Genomic DNA, 17,966 nt, shown 5'->3' on the forward strand with positions numbered 1-17,966 from the left:
CTTGGATCATGTGGCCAATCTCCATGGCCTAGGGAATGGAGTCATCTGATCGGCCAGGCCTGGGTCACGTGCTCATCTTTTTGCTTAGGAAGGGGTTAGTGTACCTGGGACTGACAGCGCCACCTAAACCTCGCAGAATGGGTGGGGGAGTTCTCCCAAAGGAAGGGGGATGGGAAAACACTCAAGCGGGAGACGGAAGCTACCAGCAACCTCGGCATATTTATGTCAAGGTGGGTGACACCCTGGAGGGCAGGGTCAATAATGTTTCTGGGAGTTTGAAGACCCCTATTCCCAGTATCTATTGCTTCAGAACAAAGCATTCCAAAACGTAATGGCTTAGAACAACAACCATTTTGTTATCACTCATAGTTTGGTGTTAGGCATTCACCCATGATGGAAGTTTGGGTTGTGTCCATCGTTTGCTATTGCAAATAAGGCTGTGATAAACATTTATATACAAGTTTCTATTCGGACATATGTTTTCATTTCTCTTGGGTATATACCTAGGGGTAGAATTGCTGAGCCATATGGTAATTCTGTATTTAACTTTTTGAGGAACATGTGTGTGTGTGGTTTTAATTAAACAGTTTTGAAATAATTATAGACTCAGGGGAAGTTGCCAACATAGTACAGAGAGGTCCTCTATATCCTTCATCCAGTTTCCCCCAATGGTAGCATCCTGTGTAACTATAGCACAATACCAGACTTGGAAACTGACACTGGTGAATCTACAGACCTTATTCAGATTTCACCATTTTTACATGCCCTTCTGCTTGTATGCGTGCGTATATGTGTGTGTGTGTGTGTGTGTGTGCGTGTGTCTATGCAGTTTTATGACGTGTATAGATTTTTTCCAAGGGGGTTCCAGCAAAGGTTAGAAACTCCCTTTTGTTTCCAAAATATTCCCAAAGTATACCTGCTGTCTGTATATATGTATGTTTGCTCTCTGGTCTTTAGCTAGTTAACAAACCTTAATAAGCTCAATGAGGTCTGCCATCTGGGCTGTTCGTACCTCAGGTATGGGACTGTATTCTAAAGGAGACCTTAAATTAGTGATAGGATACCTCTATTTTCAGTTTTGAAGTATTGTATTAGAGAAAACGCCAGAGAAACAGAACCAGTGGGATGTATATATTATGAGGAATTGGCTCATTCAATTATGGAAACTGACAAGTCCTAAGATCTGCTTGCTGAGTCGGCAAGCTGGAGATCCAGGAGAGGCAGAGGTGCAGTTCTAGTCTGAATGCCGGCAGACTCGAGACACAGAAAGAACCAATGTTTCAGTTTGAATCTAGAAGGTAGGAAAAAGCCAGTGTTCCCGTTCAAAGGCAGTTGAGCAGAAGATAGTCTCTCTTACTCGGGGAAAGGTCAGCCTTTTTTGTTCCATGCATGCCTTCAACTGATTGGGTGAGGCCCACCCACGTTGGGGAGGGCAATCTGCTTTACTCAGTTTCCCAATTTAAATGTTCAGCTCATCCAGAGCACCCAGAATGTTTGACCAAATATCTGGGCACTTCATGGCCCAGTCAAGTTGGTGCATAAAATTAATCATTACAGGAATGATCATCAATTAAAACATAATAGGTCAGCGTTCTCAATGGGAGTCTCTAATAAACCTGCAAGAGGTACAGAAAGTTCCCCAATCAAGGTAAGACAATTGAGGTTTCCTTTCTTCTGTTGGGGCCAGAGAAGTGGCAGGATTCAGAGTGCTGCAGCAGTGAATAGAAGTAGGAGAGAGAGAGGGTAACAACTTCAGAAGAGGTTGGCTGGCTGGCTGGCTGAAATCATTGTGTGCTTTTAGTCAGTAGTGATGTGCTGGATGAGGAATCATAAAGTCAAGTGGGGTGCCTAGAACTAGGCCAGCAGAAGCATCAAGTTTTGCAGCCCCAACTATTGCCTTAGGACAAGGAGGAGAAGTCTGCTCTTGTTAATGACTCTTTACTGCCTGGTATGAAAGCATTTCAGTATTTTAACAAATGATACAGCCCTATCAGTGTGAACCAGCTGAATATTAACTGTGACTGTCCAGAAGGAGTAGGGACTGAATTGTTCTGATTCCTTTATCTTTGGTAGGCAAGATAATTTATGGTGATGCTATCTAATTACCTCTCTGTCTCTTCTCTCTCTCTCTTTCTTTTATGTTTGAAGCGCTGACATTCCCGCCCCCCCCCCCCACCGCTATTCTCGAGTTCAGTAGTTCTTACACTTGAAGGAGCAGTAGTAGAATCATCTGTAGGGTTTGTTATAATGAAAATGCACCTCCTCCCAATTCCCCATCCAGGGTTTCTAATTCCATCAATCTGGGTGGGGCCCAAGAATTTGCATTTCCAGAGTTCCCAGATGCTCCAAGGACCACACTTTGAGAAACACTGCACTAATAGAACTATAATAAGGTAACAAATCTATAGGATTTCTCTAGACAGAGCAGTACATAGAATTTTGTAGAACATTACACACTTGTGTTTCTTTTCCTTGTCTGAACTGTACAGATGATCTCTTGGGTTGGAAGGCTCAGAGCCTTGCAGTTTCAGAGTGACAGTTTATCAAGGCCATCAATTCCTAAGGGAAGGAAAAATTACTGCAGGAGAAACCTGCAAATCCCTCTTTGACCAGCAAGGAGGTTGTCCATGTGTCTCCAGGAACAGCTGCCTAAGCCGTAACTCTCCAAATGTCAATATCCTTCAGAAATGACAGCCCCCAGAGCCAAACATGAAATTCTAGGAAGGGGAGGGTGTTCAATCATATCAAAGCTTTTCATCCCCTCCACATTTCTGGCCAGAGATCTCAATTAATATGACCAGATGTCAATCATTCACTAATCAATTGCCCACGAGGATGAGGATTTTGGCTTTTAAGACTGTATTCTCAGGGCCTAGCACAGTGTCTGGCATGCAGTAAATGCTCAACAAACACAAATGTTGATTAATCAATGAATGAATTCATTCAATATATGTAAGAAACATTTTACTCTAGGCCAGAGCCTGAGCTGGGCAGTGCTGGGCAGAGTGGTGACTGAGACAGCCCCAGCCCTGCCCTCAAGGGACTCAGTCCGGTGGGGAAGGCAGACCCATCCTTAGACAATGATGACCATAAGTGGGCAAAGGAAGGCCAAGTGGGTATCAGGGAGGGCTTCCTGGAGGGGACGACAGACCTGCCTATTGAAGGATGAGTAAGGAATGAACCAGGTAAAGTGAGGGGAGTGTTCCAAGTGGCAGTTCTGACAGCTCCCTCCTTCCTCCTATTCCCCCAACAAACTGTGACAAGGCCCCCTCTAGGCTCCAGAAGCCCCCTGGACCCCTGTTCCAGCCTTGACCACTCTGAGGTATGACTGTCAGGGACAGATCTGTCTCCCCCTCACTGACTGCCAGCCCTGGGAGAGAAGGGCCAGGGCTGTTGTGGTCACTGCCGTGTCCCCAACACTGCCTAGCCCAGGGCCAGGTACAGAAGTAAGGGCTCAGGGAGTGTTTACTGAATGAATAGAAGAGTGGTGTGTGTGGGTATGTGTGTGTGAAACAGTTGAAAGTGTGTTAGATGAAGAGGATCAAAGTTCAAAGTCCTCAACCCTAATTTCCCACCCCCAAGAAGTGGCATAAGAGCAGTTAAAGACTAGAGCTCCACTGTTGGGAGTCCAGCATTTCCACTTACCCATCCAGGCCCCATCTGTAAAATGGTGCCTCTGCATATGGTTATTTTGAGGATGAAATGAGTTATTCACATAAAGTGCTTAGAATGGTACTTGGAATGCAGTAAGTGGTCATTAAATGTTAGCTGTCCTTATTTTTCAATCATTTCTGATCCTTCCTTTTTTGTTTTTAAATTTATTTTTGGCTGTGTTGGGTCTTCGTTGCTGCGCACGGGCTTTCTCTAGTTGCAGCCAGCAGGGGCTACTCTTCGTTGCAGTGCACGGGCTTCTCATTGCAGTGACTTCTCTTGTTGCAGAGCACAGGCTCTAGGCACGTGGGCTTCAGTAGTTGTGGCACGCGGCTCAGTAGTTGTGGCTCATGGCCTCTAGAGCGCCGGGTCAGTAGTTGCGGTGCACGGGTTTAGTTGCTCCGCGGCATGTGGGATCCTCCCTGACCAGGGCTCGAACGCGTGTCCCCTGCATTGGCAGGCGGATTCTTAACCACTGTGCTACCAGGGAAGTCCCTGATCCTTCCTTTTTAAGCCAACATCCTCTCCTGTCCCCATCTCTTATATCCAGCCACTTGAATCACCAATACTTGCCCTTCCTTGTGACATTTCATGTCTCTGAGCCTCTGCACGTGCTGTTCCCTTCCCGCTGGTACACCCTTTCTGAACATGTCCACCCAGGGAACTCCTATTCAGCCGGCACAGTCCAGCAATCATATCAGCCCTGCAGACCTCCAGGTTTCAGATCTATGGGATCAAAGTCTTCTTTCCTGTCCTCCAGCTTTTGACCCTTCCCTAATGTCCAAGTTCTGGGGAAGTAAGTGGTCCAGCGCTAAGCATCCCTTTCATTGGGTCTCTTGGTGCTCTGTCACCCCCTTGTGCCCAGCCTCAGACCTGCATGGAAAAATATGTCTAGGAAGTTCTGGGAGAATAGTGCTGGTAATTCTCCACTGTGTACCCCAGGGTCACCCTCAGCCTTTCTCCTCCTGCTCTGGGCCCTGGGAGACTGCCCTGTGTGGGCTCCATCCACGGGAGTCCCTTGCCCTCTGCCTTCTGGTTGGCTTCTCCCCGTTACAGGCACTGACAAGGAATCTGAAGGTAAGTAGAGAGGGAGAGGTTGGAGTATTTATTTTCCGGGCCCCTCCCTGCATCCCTGCAGTTCTGGCAGTGGCTGTGTTCCTCTACCTAGAGCTACAGCTTCTATGGTCTCCACTCCAAACTTTAGCTTTCTGCCTGAAGGGTAGTAATGGCTTGGTTCTGGCTCCAGCTGGTTCCCTGGCGTCGCCCCACATTTTGTGGGTTATTTCACCCTGCCAACCCCTCTAAACCTTCCCTTCATAAATGTTCTCACTTAAATTTTTTTTTTTTTTGACCGCACTATGCACGTGGCTTGTGGGGATCTTAGTTCCCTGACCAGGAACTGAACCTGGGCCCTCGGCAGTGAAAGCGCTGAGTCCTAACCACTGGACCGCCAGGGAGTTTCCCCCCACTTAAACTCTTTGAATGGCTACCTGTTTCCTGCCAGGACCCTAACTGAATCACATAAACTTAGGGTGAGCCCAGGAGAGAAGGGGACCCTCGCCCACCAGTGCACTCCAGAATTTCTCTATAGGATGAGCTTGGGATGGCCAAGGGGCTGACAGGAGGGCTTGTCTTGAAGCTGATAAGATTTATATTGGGTTATTTGTGGGGAGGGGGCTAAAACCTTCGTGACACTTCCATTGGAGTGTCTCTGTCTGTCCCCTTGAAGGAGGGTGGAAGGAAAAAACTTTTATTCCTGTGTGTATTGCAGGTCACTTGGGTCCTTGGTTAACTCTCTCACTTTCTGTTTCCCTCAAGAGCCCTGAGAGGAAGGTGGTAATATGGTTCAGAGAGGTGAAGTCATTTGTCCAAGGCCACATGGTGAATGTTTATAATAGCTACCTTAAACAAAGCAGAAGTGTTTCATTACACTTCTGTGAAGCTCTGGAACAGGCAACACTAATTTCCAGTTAAAAAAAAAAAGGAAAAGAAAAACAGAAAGGCATGGAGTTGCCTCTGGGGGTGAAGTAGGGTGTGAGTATGCCCTGGAAAGGGGCAAAAAAACAATGTTCTCAGGTGATGGAAATGTTTATGTCTTAATCTGGGTGCTTAGTCACATGGGCGTATCTGTTTATCACAACTCGGTTGTACTGCTCTCTTAAGGTCCAAGCATTTTAATTTTCAAAATAAATAAAAAAGAATTTGCAAGCCCATCTCTGAGTGCTACATCCCAGGTCGGTCCAAAGTACTTTGCCCAAGAATGAATTCTCACGACCAATTTATGAAGGACGTGATGATAATAATCAGCAAATATTTTTGAAGCACTTACCATTCGTGTATTTACTCTCTGAAAATAACGTGTATGGAACGCCTCTCTTGTAGTAAACTAACCAAACACAAAAATGACACTCCTCCTAGCGGGGAGGCAGATAATTAGAAAAAAAAAAAAAAAAAAGTGGGGCTTCCCTGGTGGCGCAGTGGTTGAGAGTCCGCCTGCGGATGCAGAGGACACGGGTTAGTGCCCCGGTCCGGGAAGATCCCACGTGCTGCGGAGTGGCTGGGCCGGTGAGCCATGGCCGCTGAGCCTGCGCGTCCGGAGCCTGTGCTCCGCAACGGGAGAGGCCACAACAGTGAGAGGCCCGCGTACCGCAAAAAAAAAAAAAAAGTGAAATACATAGAATGTTGGATGGTGACAAGTTCTATGGGGAAAAGCAAATAAAGCAGGAGGTAGGGGATCATGGCGATGGCGATGGCGATGGCGGGGGCGGGGGCGGGTGGGTGGGTCATGTTTTATAGACTTGATGGTATGATATCCCCATGACAAAGGGACTGTGAGAGACCACGTTATCAGAAGAGGAAACTGAGGCACAGAGAGGTCACCAGCCTAAGTCTCGCCAAGAGGCAGGGCTGGAGCTGGAAACCCCAGGATTCCTTCCAGGGCTGGCGCTGACCATGGGCATGGGGAACTAACAGACCCCTCGTTCTCTCCCTTGGGGAAGGGGGCATGCAATGATCAGAAAGTTAATGACTTGGGACTGGGGTCTCCGAAAGGAGGAAATGGTTCAGGTCAATGAGGGACCCCCCCCTTCCCCCTCCCCACCCCCAGCTGAGGGCTTGATCTAGGAGCGCGGGACTGGAGGCACGGTAACCAAAGGGGTTAATGAGGTGGGGGTCTCCAGGATGGGGATGTTGAAGGACTGGGGGGTATTCCAGCGGCAGGTGAGATTTCCCCAGGGCTGGAAGACACAGCCCTCTCTCCATCTCTCCATCTCACAGCCCTCTCTCCATCTCTTTAGCGGGGTGAAGGCTCAAAGGAGTTAAGGGGGAGCGACAAAGGAGGGGTTAATGGGGGCGGGCCCGGCCGGGCCGGGGCGGGGCCTCGGCTGGCGGCTCTGGCCCGGGGGCCAGTAGAAGTCGCCGCCGGGTTCCTGCGCAGCCTTGGAGCCCGGCTCTCCCAGCCGCGGAGAGAGACGCGACCTGCCCCGTCCAGCCGTCACACGCAGGTAGCCGCCGGTCCCTCCCCTGCCCGCGCCGGTCCTGCGGCCGCCGGGGACTGCTCGTCCCCGCGTCCGTCCGCTGCCTAAGTCTCCCGCGCCGTCTCCGTCCCCGCCCCTCTCTGGGGCTGGCTCTTCCCGGCGTCTGACTTTGTCTCTGGGTGTGTCTCCATCTCTCCGTCTGTCTCTGATGTCTCTCTGGATCTGCGGTCCCTCTCCCTCTAGGTGTGTCTCTCCTTCTCCATCTCCGGATGTCTCTGTCGATTTCTTTATCTCTGCCTCTCCGTCGCTCTCCCACTCTGCCTCCATCCCTGTGTCTTGGTGAACTCTCAGTTTCTGTGGATCTCTCTGCTTCCATCTCCCCGTCTCTGGGCATCTCTTTGCCCTTTCCCTTCCTGTCTCTGTCTCTCGGTATTCCTCTGTCGCTGTCTCTCTGTATCTTAGACCCGGTTCTGGCAACTTCACCCCGTCATCATCTCATTCCAAATCCTCGCAAATTCCAACTTTCACCTGGGCTGAGAAGCTGCTTGGGAGTGGGGTAGGGGGCAGTAGGGTAGCCACCTGGGGCAGGTGGACTCTGAGTGCCCCTGTGACCCTGCCTCCCCCTTAACAGTCACCCCACTGCTCTGGAGGTCGCACCCACCCCACCCTCCAATTTCAGGAATTCCTGGCTGGGGGGTAAACTTCCTCCCCCACTTCCTCCCTTCCAGGATTTGGCTGGGTCACCCGTTAACTCCTTCCTGCCTTGGCTTCATCCCCCCCTCCTTGAGCTGGACACCCCCCACCTCCAAGCACGCTGAAGGACAGCTCTGGAATTTCGGTTGTGGGACGTGTGTTGTGTACTCAGGCGGGACATGCGCTGGGGGAGTTTCTTGCGGGCACAGATGGAGTTGATGGGGGCCACATCCCCACCGCCCCCCACCAGGGCCCATCACCAGCCCCACTCTTTCTGAACTCACCAAGGGCCCCTCACAACTCTGACTCGGTGGTTGAGCTTGACTTCAGGTTTGGGGTGAGGTTGGGGAGGTTTTCCTTTCTGGTGGTGGGGCATCCAGTAGTAGAAAATGAGAGAGGCTGATGGGGGAGGGGCTCCAGAACTCTGGGAATCATAGAATCAAGAAGTCTTGCATGTGAAGTCTTTGAATGAAAGGACCCAAGTAAGTGAGAATGATCTGAGAGGGGGACCAGGAATGCTCAAACCTTCAAATTAAAGGTCCTTAGGGTATTTGAATCCTTCAATCCAAAAAGCTTGGTGTTGGAATCTTGGCAGTTTTCAGTGTTCGCACACAGCTGAGAGCTTGAAAGTGCTTGCAGAGCCAGCTAGACCAAGCCCCCTATTTTACAGATGGGGAAACTGAGGCCCCAGAGTAGAAGTCCCCACGGTGAGTCAGTTTCAGGCTAAGGTTGGGACTCCAGTTCCACTGAAGCCCCAATCCAAAGATCTGGCTTCTTTCGCTGCCACTAAGTCGGATTCCTGTGGGGCAGGAGGTCTTCATAGGCAGGAGGGAAGAATGCCAAGGTGAGTGTGAATGGCTGGAACCCAGGAGGGAGCCTTTTAGAGGCAGAGGAGAGAAAATATTTCTAAAACCACGGTGTTGGAGAAGGAGAGGGGACAAGAGTTGGTTTGGGTGGAAGGGGTGGAGTTTCAGAGAAGGAGGGAAGTGAGGGGAAGGGGAGGGGGGTAGTGCAGAGATTAACTCCCGCCTGATTCTGTCTCCTGACCCTCTCCATGAAGCCCACTGCTCCCACAGGACAGGGCCTATAATTTGGTTTGTGTCTAGACAAATAATAACTCAGCTGGTGTGAGCGAGCAGGGAGGGACGTGGCAAGGCTCCCTGGGAGGCAGCCTGGGCTCCGAATGTCCCCCCCAGGGGGGTGAGAATTTAGGGACCAGGTGAATGTGGTGACTGCCCCTCCCCCATTGAATCCTTAGTATCTTAGAATTCTGCATAATCTTAGAACTTTAGGCTGCTAGAATGTTAAAAAAAAATAACGGATTAGATAGGGAGGAAAAAGGAAGTGAGGTTTACGGTATGTAGAGTATGTTCCCATTTCTGTAAAAAAGAAAAGGGAAATACATATTAGTGTTTGTTCGGCAAAGATAGTAATCACTGAGAACTAATAATAGATTCTGAAAGTTATAGAATGTTAAAACAAATCATAGAGCGTTCTAACAATAGAACTTGAGAATCTTGGAATGTGAGACGCTGGCATATTGGCAACTTAGAAGGAGAAGGGCATGGAAAGCCACCATGATAATAATAATAGAATGGAAGAAAGGTAAAGCTCTAGAATGTTATAATAATAGAACAGTAAACCAGGAACTGGACTAACAATAGAACCTGAGGATTTGAGAACCTTGCATTCTAGAACATCAGAGGAGTAGAGTCAAGGACTCTGGTGTCCCTTTTGGATGGTGTGGGGGTGTGTGGAGGGACAGGGACCCCTTCGGTAGAACTGGGGAAACTGAGGCCCAGCGGAGCAGTCATGGTGGCCGGACTGTCCCCCAGTTTCCGCCGGCCAGCCGCCAGGACACCAGGTGGGGAGCGAGGCTTGGTGATCACATTTCGTCCCCTAATGAGCAGACCGGAGCTGGCTGGTCCCCCGGGGCTGTCAGGGGAGCAGGAACCCTCAGAGGAGGGAAGTGGGGGTTGAGAGAGGCGACCTGGAGGCTTCTAGGACAAGACTGGTGAGTGAGGGGCTGTGGGGCTCTATTACCTCTCCATCTTGTCCTTTCACCGCCCCCCACCCGCAGCCCTTCAGCCTTGCTGGACTTAGAGGTGGCTGCCAGGGCCCAGGGACTTATCTGGCTTGAGCAGCTGAGGTGCAAAGTGGGGGCAGTGGTCTGACAGTCCTTCCTGTCTCCCCACTATCGTTCTACATTCTCAGCTTATCTCTCTTCCCTGCCCCTCTGGGAGGGGCCCGCAGGGACCACGAGGGAGGCCTGTGGCACTGGGGAGCTTCTTGTGGGCACTGTGAGATTTGGGGATTGACTTCCCAGACACAAAGCCTGAGTAAGGGAGGCAACTTAGATCTCAGCCCAACAGGGTCTTGGCTCCAGGGGGCTGGGCAAGGGAGTCAGGTGATGGAGGGGCACCCAAGACGTTGAGGTCATTTGCTTTCTTGTGGTGAGAGTCCGTGGATCTTGCAGCAGATTTTTAAAAAATATTTATGTATTTGGTTGCATGGGGTGTTAGTTGCAGCAGGCGGGCTCCTTAGTTGCGGCTTGCTGGCTCCTTAGTTGTGGCATGTGGGCTCCTTAGTTGCGGCATGCAAACTCTTAGTTGCGGCATGCATGTGGGATCTAGTTCCCCGACCAGGGATCGAACCTGGGCCCCCTGTGTTGGGAACGCAGAGTCTTATCCGCTGCACCACCAGGGAAGTCCCTCAGCAGATTCTTAACAGGGGCTGAGAACCCCGGAAAGACTTGAGAAGAATTACGGGAATGCAGGGGGTGAAGAGAGAAAACATTCAGGTAAGGGGAAGCTTTTTAGTTAAGAATGACAGATCTATGCAGTCTTGACACACCATGTGACTTAAGACAACTGCTTTGTGGCTCTAGGCCTCAGTTTCCCCATCTGTATCAGGCAAGGGTCAGAAATAGCCTCGTGCCCCTATATGTTGTGGCATATAGGCCTGTTGCACTGTGGAGTTCTAAGAGTCTGCCATTCCGCGCTGTCTTTCGGGGGTTTGGCGGTGGGCAGATCTCAGGTGGGGGAGAAGAGAGGGTTGAATGCCCCTCCCCCATGCCCAGCATCCCCCAAGAAACAGATGGGTTGAGGAGGAGGGATGGGAGGAGAGAGGGCTAGGCGGCCAACTGGTTCCCCCTCGAGGAAATTAGCAATGGGAAGTGTATTTCCTTTGGCTGCAGGAAATCAGTCTCATGCCTGTGTACCCACCCCAGCCTCAGCTGAACCCAGGGGTTCTTGAGAGGGTGGGGCAAAGGGAACTCCCAGCTCTCAGTGCCTCCTCCCATTATGAACTGGTTCATTCTTGTGTCAGCTCCCCAGTGCCTGTGGAACAGTAGTAATTGTTCAAATACTGTACAATTTATAGATGACATCACCTCTACCAAGGATTTTCTTTTTGTAAATTAATTTTGTTTTTTATTGAAGGATAGTTGATTTACAGTATTGTACCCATCTCTGCTGTACAGCAAACTGACTCAGTTATACACATACAGACATTCTTTTCTTTAAATATTGTTTTCCATTATGGTTTATCACAGGATATTGAATGTATCCATAGTTCCCTGTGAATAAATTCAGAGATGTTTCATCCTCTTCAGTTTTCTGGAGGAGTTTATATAGAATCGATATTTTCTTTTTTTCTTCTTTTTTTTTTTTTTTTTTTGGCTGAACCGCGCAGCATGCAGGATCCTAGGCACAGGGTCAAACCTGGGCCCCCTGCAGTGGAAGCGCGGAGTCTTAAGCACTGGGCCGCCAGGGAAGTCCCAAGGATTTTCATATCTGGGATGTGACTAGTATAAAAGTTGTGCCCACCCCCCCCCTTTCTATAGAAGGGGAAACTGAGGCTCCTGAAGAAGTAATTCCCTCAGTGTTACAGGAGGAAGGAGAGACTCAGGGCAGACAGAGGGGAGAGAGGTGTGTGGGTTTTTGTTTTGTTTTGTTTTTTAATATAAATTTATTTACTTATTTAGTTTTGGCCGCGTTGGGTCTTCGTTGCTGCGCGCGGGCTTTCTCTAGTTGCGTTGAGCGGGGGCTGCTCTTTGTTGCGGAGCTCGAGCTCTAGGCGCGCGGGCTTCAGTAGTTGTGGCTCGCAGGCTCTAGCGCTCAGGCTCAGTAGTTGTGGCGCATGGGCTTAGTTGCTCCGCCGCATGTGGGATCTTCCCGGACCAGGGCTCGAACCCATGTCCTCCACATTGGCAGGCGGATTCTTAACCATTGCGCCACCAGGGAAGCCCGAGAGAGGTGTTTTGAGTGATTTGCTCTGGGCGGGTGGTTTCAGTTCAAAGGTAGGGACCGGATTGCACTGTTCCAGCCAGGAGCAAGCCACCTCTGTCCCATCTCCACAGGATCCAGGAGTCTCTGTGAGTCTGAGGTGAGGGCAGCTCTTCCGTCATGGAGGACCCGACAGCGGGGAGGACTTACTAAGTGGGACTCAGCCCTGATCTTTCAAAGTCAATTGTGCAGCAGATAGATCCTACCCTTTTCACTTTTTCGCTCCACGCCTCTTTCTCTGGGTCCCTGCAGGGGCTCGCTTGAGCTTGAAGTCGGGGGTGGTGCCGCCTCAAGGTGAGCAGGAGCCTGTGTTGGAGGAGGGGCTGACCAATGCCTGTTCCCTCAGTCCAAAGACATTTCTTGAGTGCCTACTCTATGCCAGGCCTGTCCTGGGCGCTGGCGATACAGCAGTCAACACAAGGTCCCTGCCCTCCTGGTATGTCTGTTCTAGACAGACAGACAGACACAAACAAGATGCAAAGTGATGTGAGGAGAGAGCCCTGGGAATGGGTGGTCAGGACTCTGGGTACAGAGGGCTTCCCTGAGGAAGTGAAGGAGGTGAGGGAGCTAGTTGTAAGTCTGAAGGAAGAACAAAGGTTTGGTTTTGTTTTGTTTTGGCTGCGTTGGGTCTTCGTTGCTGCGCGTGGCCTTTCTCTCCTCGCGGTGCGCGGGCTTCTCATCGCGGTGGCTTCTCTTGTTGTGGAGCACGGGCTCTAGGCACGTGGGCTTCAGTAGTTGTGGCACGCTGGCTCAGTAGTTGTGGCACACCGGCTCAGTAGTTGTGGCACACGGGCTTAGTTGCTCCGCGGCATGTGGGATCCTCCCGAACCAGGGCTCTAACCCGTGTCCCCTGCATTGGCAGGCGGGTTCCTAACCACTGCAGCACCAGGCAAGCCCAGAACAAAGGTTTTGACGCTGGAAAGAAGGTCGAGCCTTGAGGCTGCTGAGGTGGGAGAGGGGAGGTGGGCAAGAAAGTCAGCTAGGTTGCCCAGGCTGGTCAGGGAATGCCTTGTCACCTGGGGTGAGGATTTGGGATTTCACCCCAAGTCCACTGGGAAGCTATTGGAGAGTTTCAAGCAGAGAAGTAACAAGAGCTGATTTATATGTTAGAGAGACCTTTCTGGCTGCCACGTGGGAAGTGAGTTGAGGGAAGTCAGAGTGGCCAGGAAAGCCGTGAGCAGGCTACTGCAAAGTCCAAGCCAGTGGTGATGGCTGAGCAGAGCGGGCAGAAGCAGGGATTTTAGAGACGTACATGGATTCAGGATTTAGTGTGGAGGTAGGGAGAGCCAAGTGGCCTTTCCCATGAGAAGATGCTCAGGTATCTGGGAGGTTCCCATGTACCTGCTGTGTACCTTTGGGCTCATTCCTTCCCCTCTCTGGGCCTTGGTTTCCTCATCTGTCCAATCGACTCAACCAGTGGTTTTCAAAGTGTGTCCTAGGGATGCTTCAGAGGTGGCCTTCTTCCCACCACCTCATTTTTTTCTAGAGCACAGAGCAGCTTCCTCTGTCGCGGTCTTAGATGGGGTTTCCAGCTGAGATGTCCCTCTCTCTCTTTTTTTTTAAAGTGGTTTCACAGCCTAAAAACTAAACTGATGCAAACCCTTGGATGGAGTGGCTTCTGAAGGTGCCTCTAATTCAGGACTTCGCTCCCCACCTCTCTGGGGGTTGACAGTGGTCCGGGGCTTGGTCCAAGATTGTCCTTTGCCCTGTCCTTAAAGGTCTCCGCAGGACCAGGAGAGTGGAGCCCAAGACTCTCACTTGGGAAATTCGGAGGGGAGTGGGGAGAGACAATGAAGGGGGCAGTCTCTGAGGGAGGGGACTGCTGGCACTGCCCACAGGGCTCCCCCTTGCTCCCGACCTCAACCGAGTCCAGCATATCCTCCTCTCAGCCCTTCCCCGCCCCGCCCCCCCGCCCCCCCCCCAGCCTCCTGCAGCTATGCTTCCCTGGGCTGTCAGCCCAGGGCCCTCTTCTGTCCAGTTATTCTTGAGTGAAAACTGAAGTGCAGGCTGGAGAAAGCCGAGATTTCCCCTCTCCCGCTATCAGGACCTTGGACAGGTCTCTGAACCTCTCTGTGCCTCAGTTTGTCTAACAGGGGGAATAACCCTATTCCTCATAGGATTCTTGAAATTTTAAAATTCATACCCATAAAAGTGCTTAAGACAGGGTCTGCTATGTAGTAGGACTTAATAAACTTTAGCTGTTATTATCACCACCGTCATCATTATAGTCAAAAATGGGGTGCCCTGGGTTAGGAGCAGGAGGGCTGGCTCTAGCCCGGTTTTGTCACTGCCTTGCTGTGCGTCCTTGAGAGGAGTGATGCAGCCTCTCCGGGCCCAGTCTCCCTGTCTATAACATGAGAGTTGAGACTAGTTCTCCATTTCCCACAGCATGATATGATACTTGTGCAAGTTTTACATGGTTTCTGGAAGAAAGTTTTAAAATCTGAGTTGGATCTTTATTTTTATTTTTATTTTTTTGCGGTACGCGGGCCTCTCACTGCTGTGGCCTCTCCCGTTGCGGAGCACAGGCTCTGGACGCGCAGGCTCAGCGGGCCCAGCCACTCTGCGGCATGTGGGATCTTCCCGGACCGGGGCACGAACCCGTGTCCCCTACACCGGCAGGCGGGCTCTCAACCACTGCGCCACCAGGGAAGCCCCTGGATCTTTATTTTAACATCTGTTAGGGAAAAAATATATCTGGCATCTCAAATCTGTGTTTTCAGAGATCCGTTGCTTAGAGTGGGGCTCAATTAGGCATCGTTAGGTTCCCCACCCTCTGCAGCCCACTGGAGTCAGGGCAAAAGGGGTGTGGGGAGAAGGGGGTGGTCTATGACTCCTCTCACTGCAGTCTTCTCTCCCCACAGGTGCTGCAAAGTCGGCTTTGAACTGTGAGGCGGGGCCACCTCATGTCAACTGCTCAGCTCCCACCAGGACCAAGCTGGAGCCCCGTCCTTGTCCCCTTTAAATTCCCTGTATTAGTAACCCTGCTCTGATCTAGCCCTTACTCACCTCCTTCCTGTTTCTTAAAAACCCTTCCCACATTCCCCAGACCGAGCCCTTCCTCTCTTTCATCCCTCACAAGACACCTCCTTTTCCGTAATCTTCTCCTCACTGTTTACCTTACTTATTTCCTTATTTCTTACTGGGGTCCTAGGAAATGCTAGCACCCCCATCCATCTTGCCTGGTCCTTTCAACACTCCCTAACCGTAGACTATCCTATCTCAACACTATCCCATACATTTCCACCCCACCGTTACTTCAGCATGGCCACGCTTACTTTCTACATCCTCCGCAAATCTCTCTCTCTCACCACTGCCCACTGATGCCTTCAGCTCCTCTATAAACAGCCCCCTCAGTCAATTTTGTGTGACCCCAGTACTCCTCCACTTATGCTCTGATTGGGTTCATAAAACCTCCTTGACAAAGACCTTTGTGAATCCTGCCATCCCCCAGACCTCCCTCTTGTCGTAATTCTATCCCTCCTCCAACTTTTCCCTCTCAAGCTCTATCCTTCCCCGCCCAGCCTGGCCCACGATTCGTGGTCAGCCTCATCTCTTCACTGTGGACTGCCTCCCACCATGTTCCCCTGAGCCTCCGAGGAGGGGGCTCAGGGGGCCTGATGGCCTTCCGCCACCCATGGCCCCACAGCCCCCGTGGGCCAGGGGAAGCATCTCGAAAGCCTCAGTGCCGAGGATGGGCAACCGCACGTGGGAGGGCTGCCACGTGGACTCCCTCGTGGACCACCTCTTCCCGCCCTCCCTCTACATCTTTGTCATCGGCGTGGGACTGCCCACCAACTGTCTGGCCCTGTGGGCCGCCTACCGCCAGGTGCGGCAACACAACGAGCTGGGTGTGTACTTGATGAACCTCAGCATCGCTGACCTGCTGTACATCTGCACGCTGCCGCTGTGGGTGGACTACTTCCTGCACCACGACAACTGGATCCACGGCCCCAGCTCCTGCAAGCTCTTTGGGTTCATCTTTTATACCAACATCTACATCAGCATCGCCTTCCTCTGCTGCATCTCCGTGGACCGCTACCTGGCCGTGGCCCACCCACTGCGGTTCACCCGCCTGCGGCGCGTCAAGACGGCCGTGGCCGTGAGCTCCGTGGTCTGGGCCACGGAGCTGGGAGCCAACTCGGCGCCCCTGTTCCACGATGAGCTCTTCCGCGACCGTTACAACCACACCTTCTGCTTCGAGAAGTTCCCCATGGAAAGCTGGGTGGCCTGGATGAACCTCTACCGGGTCTTCGTGGGCTTCCTGTTCCCGTGGGCCCTCATGCTGCTCTCCTACCGTGGCATCCTGCGGGCTGTGCGGGGCAGCGTGTCCACCGAGCGCCAGGAGAAGGCCAAGATCAAGAGGCTGGCCCTCAGCCTCATTGCCATCGTGCTGGTCTGCTTTGCGCCCTACCACGTGCTCCTGCTCTCCCGCAGCGCCGTCTACCTGCGCCACCCCTGGGACTGTGGCTTCGAGGAACGTGTGTTCTCGGCGTACCACAGCTCACTGGCCTTCACCAGCCTCAACTGTGTGGCTGACCCCATCCTCTACTGCCTCGTCAACGAGGGCGCCCGCAGTCACGTGGCCAAGGCCCTGCACAACCTGCTCCGCTTTCTGGCCAGTGACAAACCCCAGGAGATGGCCAACGTCTCGCTCACCCTGGAGACCCCACTCACTTCCAAGAGGAACAGCGTGGCCAAGGCCATGGCAGCCAGCTGGGTGGCCGCTCAGCCCTCCCAGAGGGACCAGGTGCAGCTGAAGGTGCTGCTGCCGGCACAGTGAACCCCGTGTCTGCAGAGCCCCCACTCCTCCATACTAACCCCACCTTCCCTTCCCTCCTGGTCCGGTGTATGCAAATTGTATGTAAATGAGGCTATGCTAATTTCCATACGCATGTAAGAAAATAGGAAAATAGTGAGGTTGATGTGTCACTGGTCAACCATTGTCCTCCACCATGACCCCCTAACAATTCAGTAGAACTGTGCCTAGCCCTGCGCTGGGTGGTGCTAGTGACCCAGTGGTGACAAATGACAGCGCTGGCCCTGCCCTCATGGCTCCCACTCCACTGGGGGAGACAGATCTGTCCCTGGATAGTGATGACCCAGAGTGGGCAGGGCTCAGACGGGGAGCCCAGGGGCTGGGGGAACCCAAGAAGGCATCAGACCCGGTCTGGGGGTCAGAAAGTGCCTCCTAGAGGAGGGGACCAGTAGATTAACTTTCCGGAAGGTAAAGACAAAAAAGTTAGGATTACTTTCAACAAGGGGGTAAAAGTCTGTGACTCACGGGGAAGGTGGAAGAAGAAACTCACCGAGTGCTGAGTGGTCACTTTTGCCTTTGGGAAGCCCCCGGTCATATAGGGGAGAGAGAGAGCAGGACAGAGCGTTTCAGAGTTTCAAGATAAACAGCATTCTCCAGGTCAGGACTGAGGAGGAGGGAGCAGAATCAAATGAAGGGCGATCAGCAAACGGGCTGGTGGAGCAGGGAGCAGGGCAGGCTTGGGAAGGGGGCTGGGGACAAGAGAAGGCTATTTATTCATTCATTCAAGGGAGATTTGTTTATACCTACTCTCTGCCCAGCCCTGTGCTGGCTGGCAGCTGGGGACAAAACGGTGACCAAGACAGCCCAGGCCCCACCCTCACGGAGCTCACAGTAAATGAATAAAGATAAACATAACATTTGGAATCGATAAGGGTAATGGGGAAAAATAAAGCTGACTGAGGGGACAGACAGTGATGTGGAGTCTGATCTAGATAAGGAGGTCGGGGAGGGCTCACGGAGAAGGGGGCATTTGAGAAACGACCTGAAGGAGGAAAGGAGTCAGATGGAAGAGCGCTGCAGGCCGAGGGAACAGCAAGCGCA

The 17,966-nt window shown here is 51.9% G+C and overlaps 1 protein-coding gene across 1 annotated transcript; it reads left to right on the plus strand.

Annotated features, from left to right (window-relative positions):
- The first annotated feature begins 7,064 nt into the window (after positions 1-7,064).
- GPR4 (G protein-coupled receptor 4) lies at positions 7,065-17,025 on the plus strand. Its single transcript, XM_032614860.1, has 2 exons — positions 7,065-7,154; positions 14,971-17,025. The coding sequence occupies exon 2, from the start codon at positions 15,744-15,746 to the stop codon at positions 16,887-16,889; it is 1,146 nt and encodes a 381-aa protein (XP_032470751.1). The 5' UTR covers positions 7,065-7,154; positions 14,971-15,743; the 3' UTR covers positions 16,890-17,025.
- Positions 17,026-17,966: the final 941 nt, after the last annotated feature.

Source organism: Phocoena sinus, chromosome 19 (genome assembly GCF_008692025.1).
Source record: "Phocoena sinus isolate mPhoSin1 chromosome 19, mPhoSin1.pri, whole genome shotgun sequence".
In the NCBI taxonomy this organism is placed as follows: domain Eukaryota; kingdom Metazoa; phylum Chordata; class Mammalia; order Artiodactyla; family Phocoenidae; genus Phocoena; species Phocoena sinus.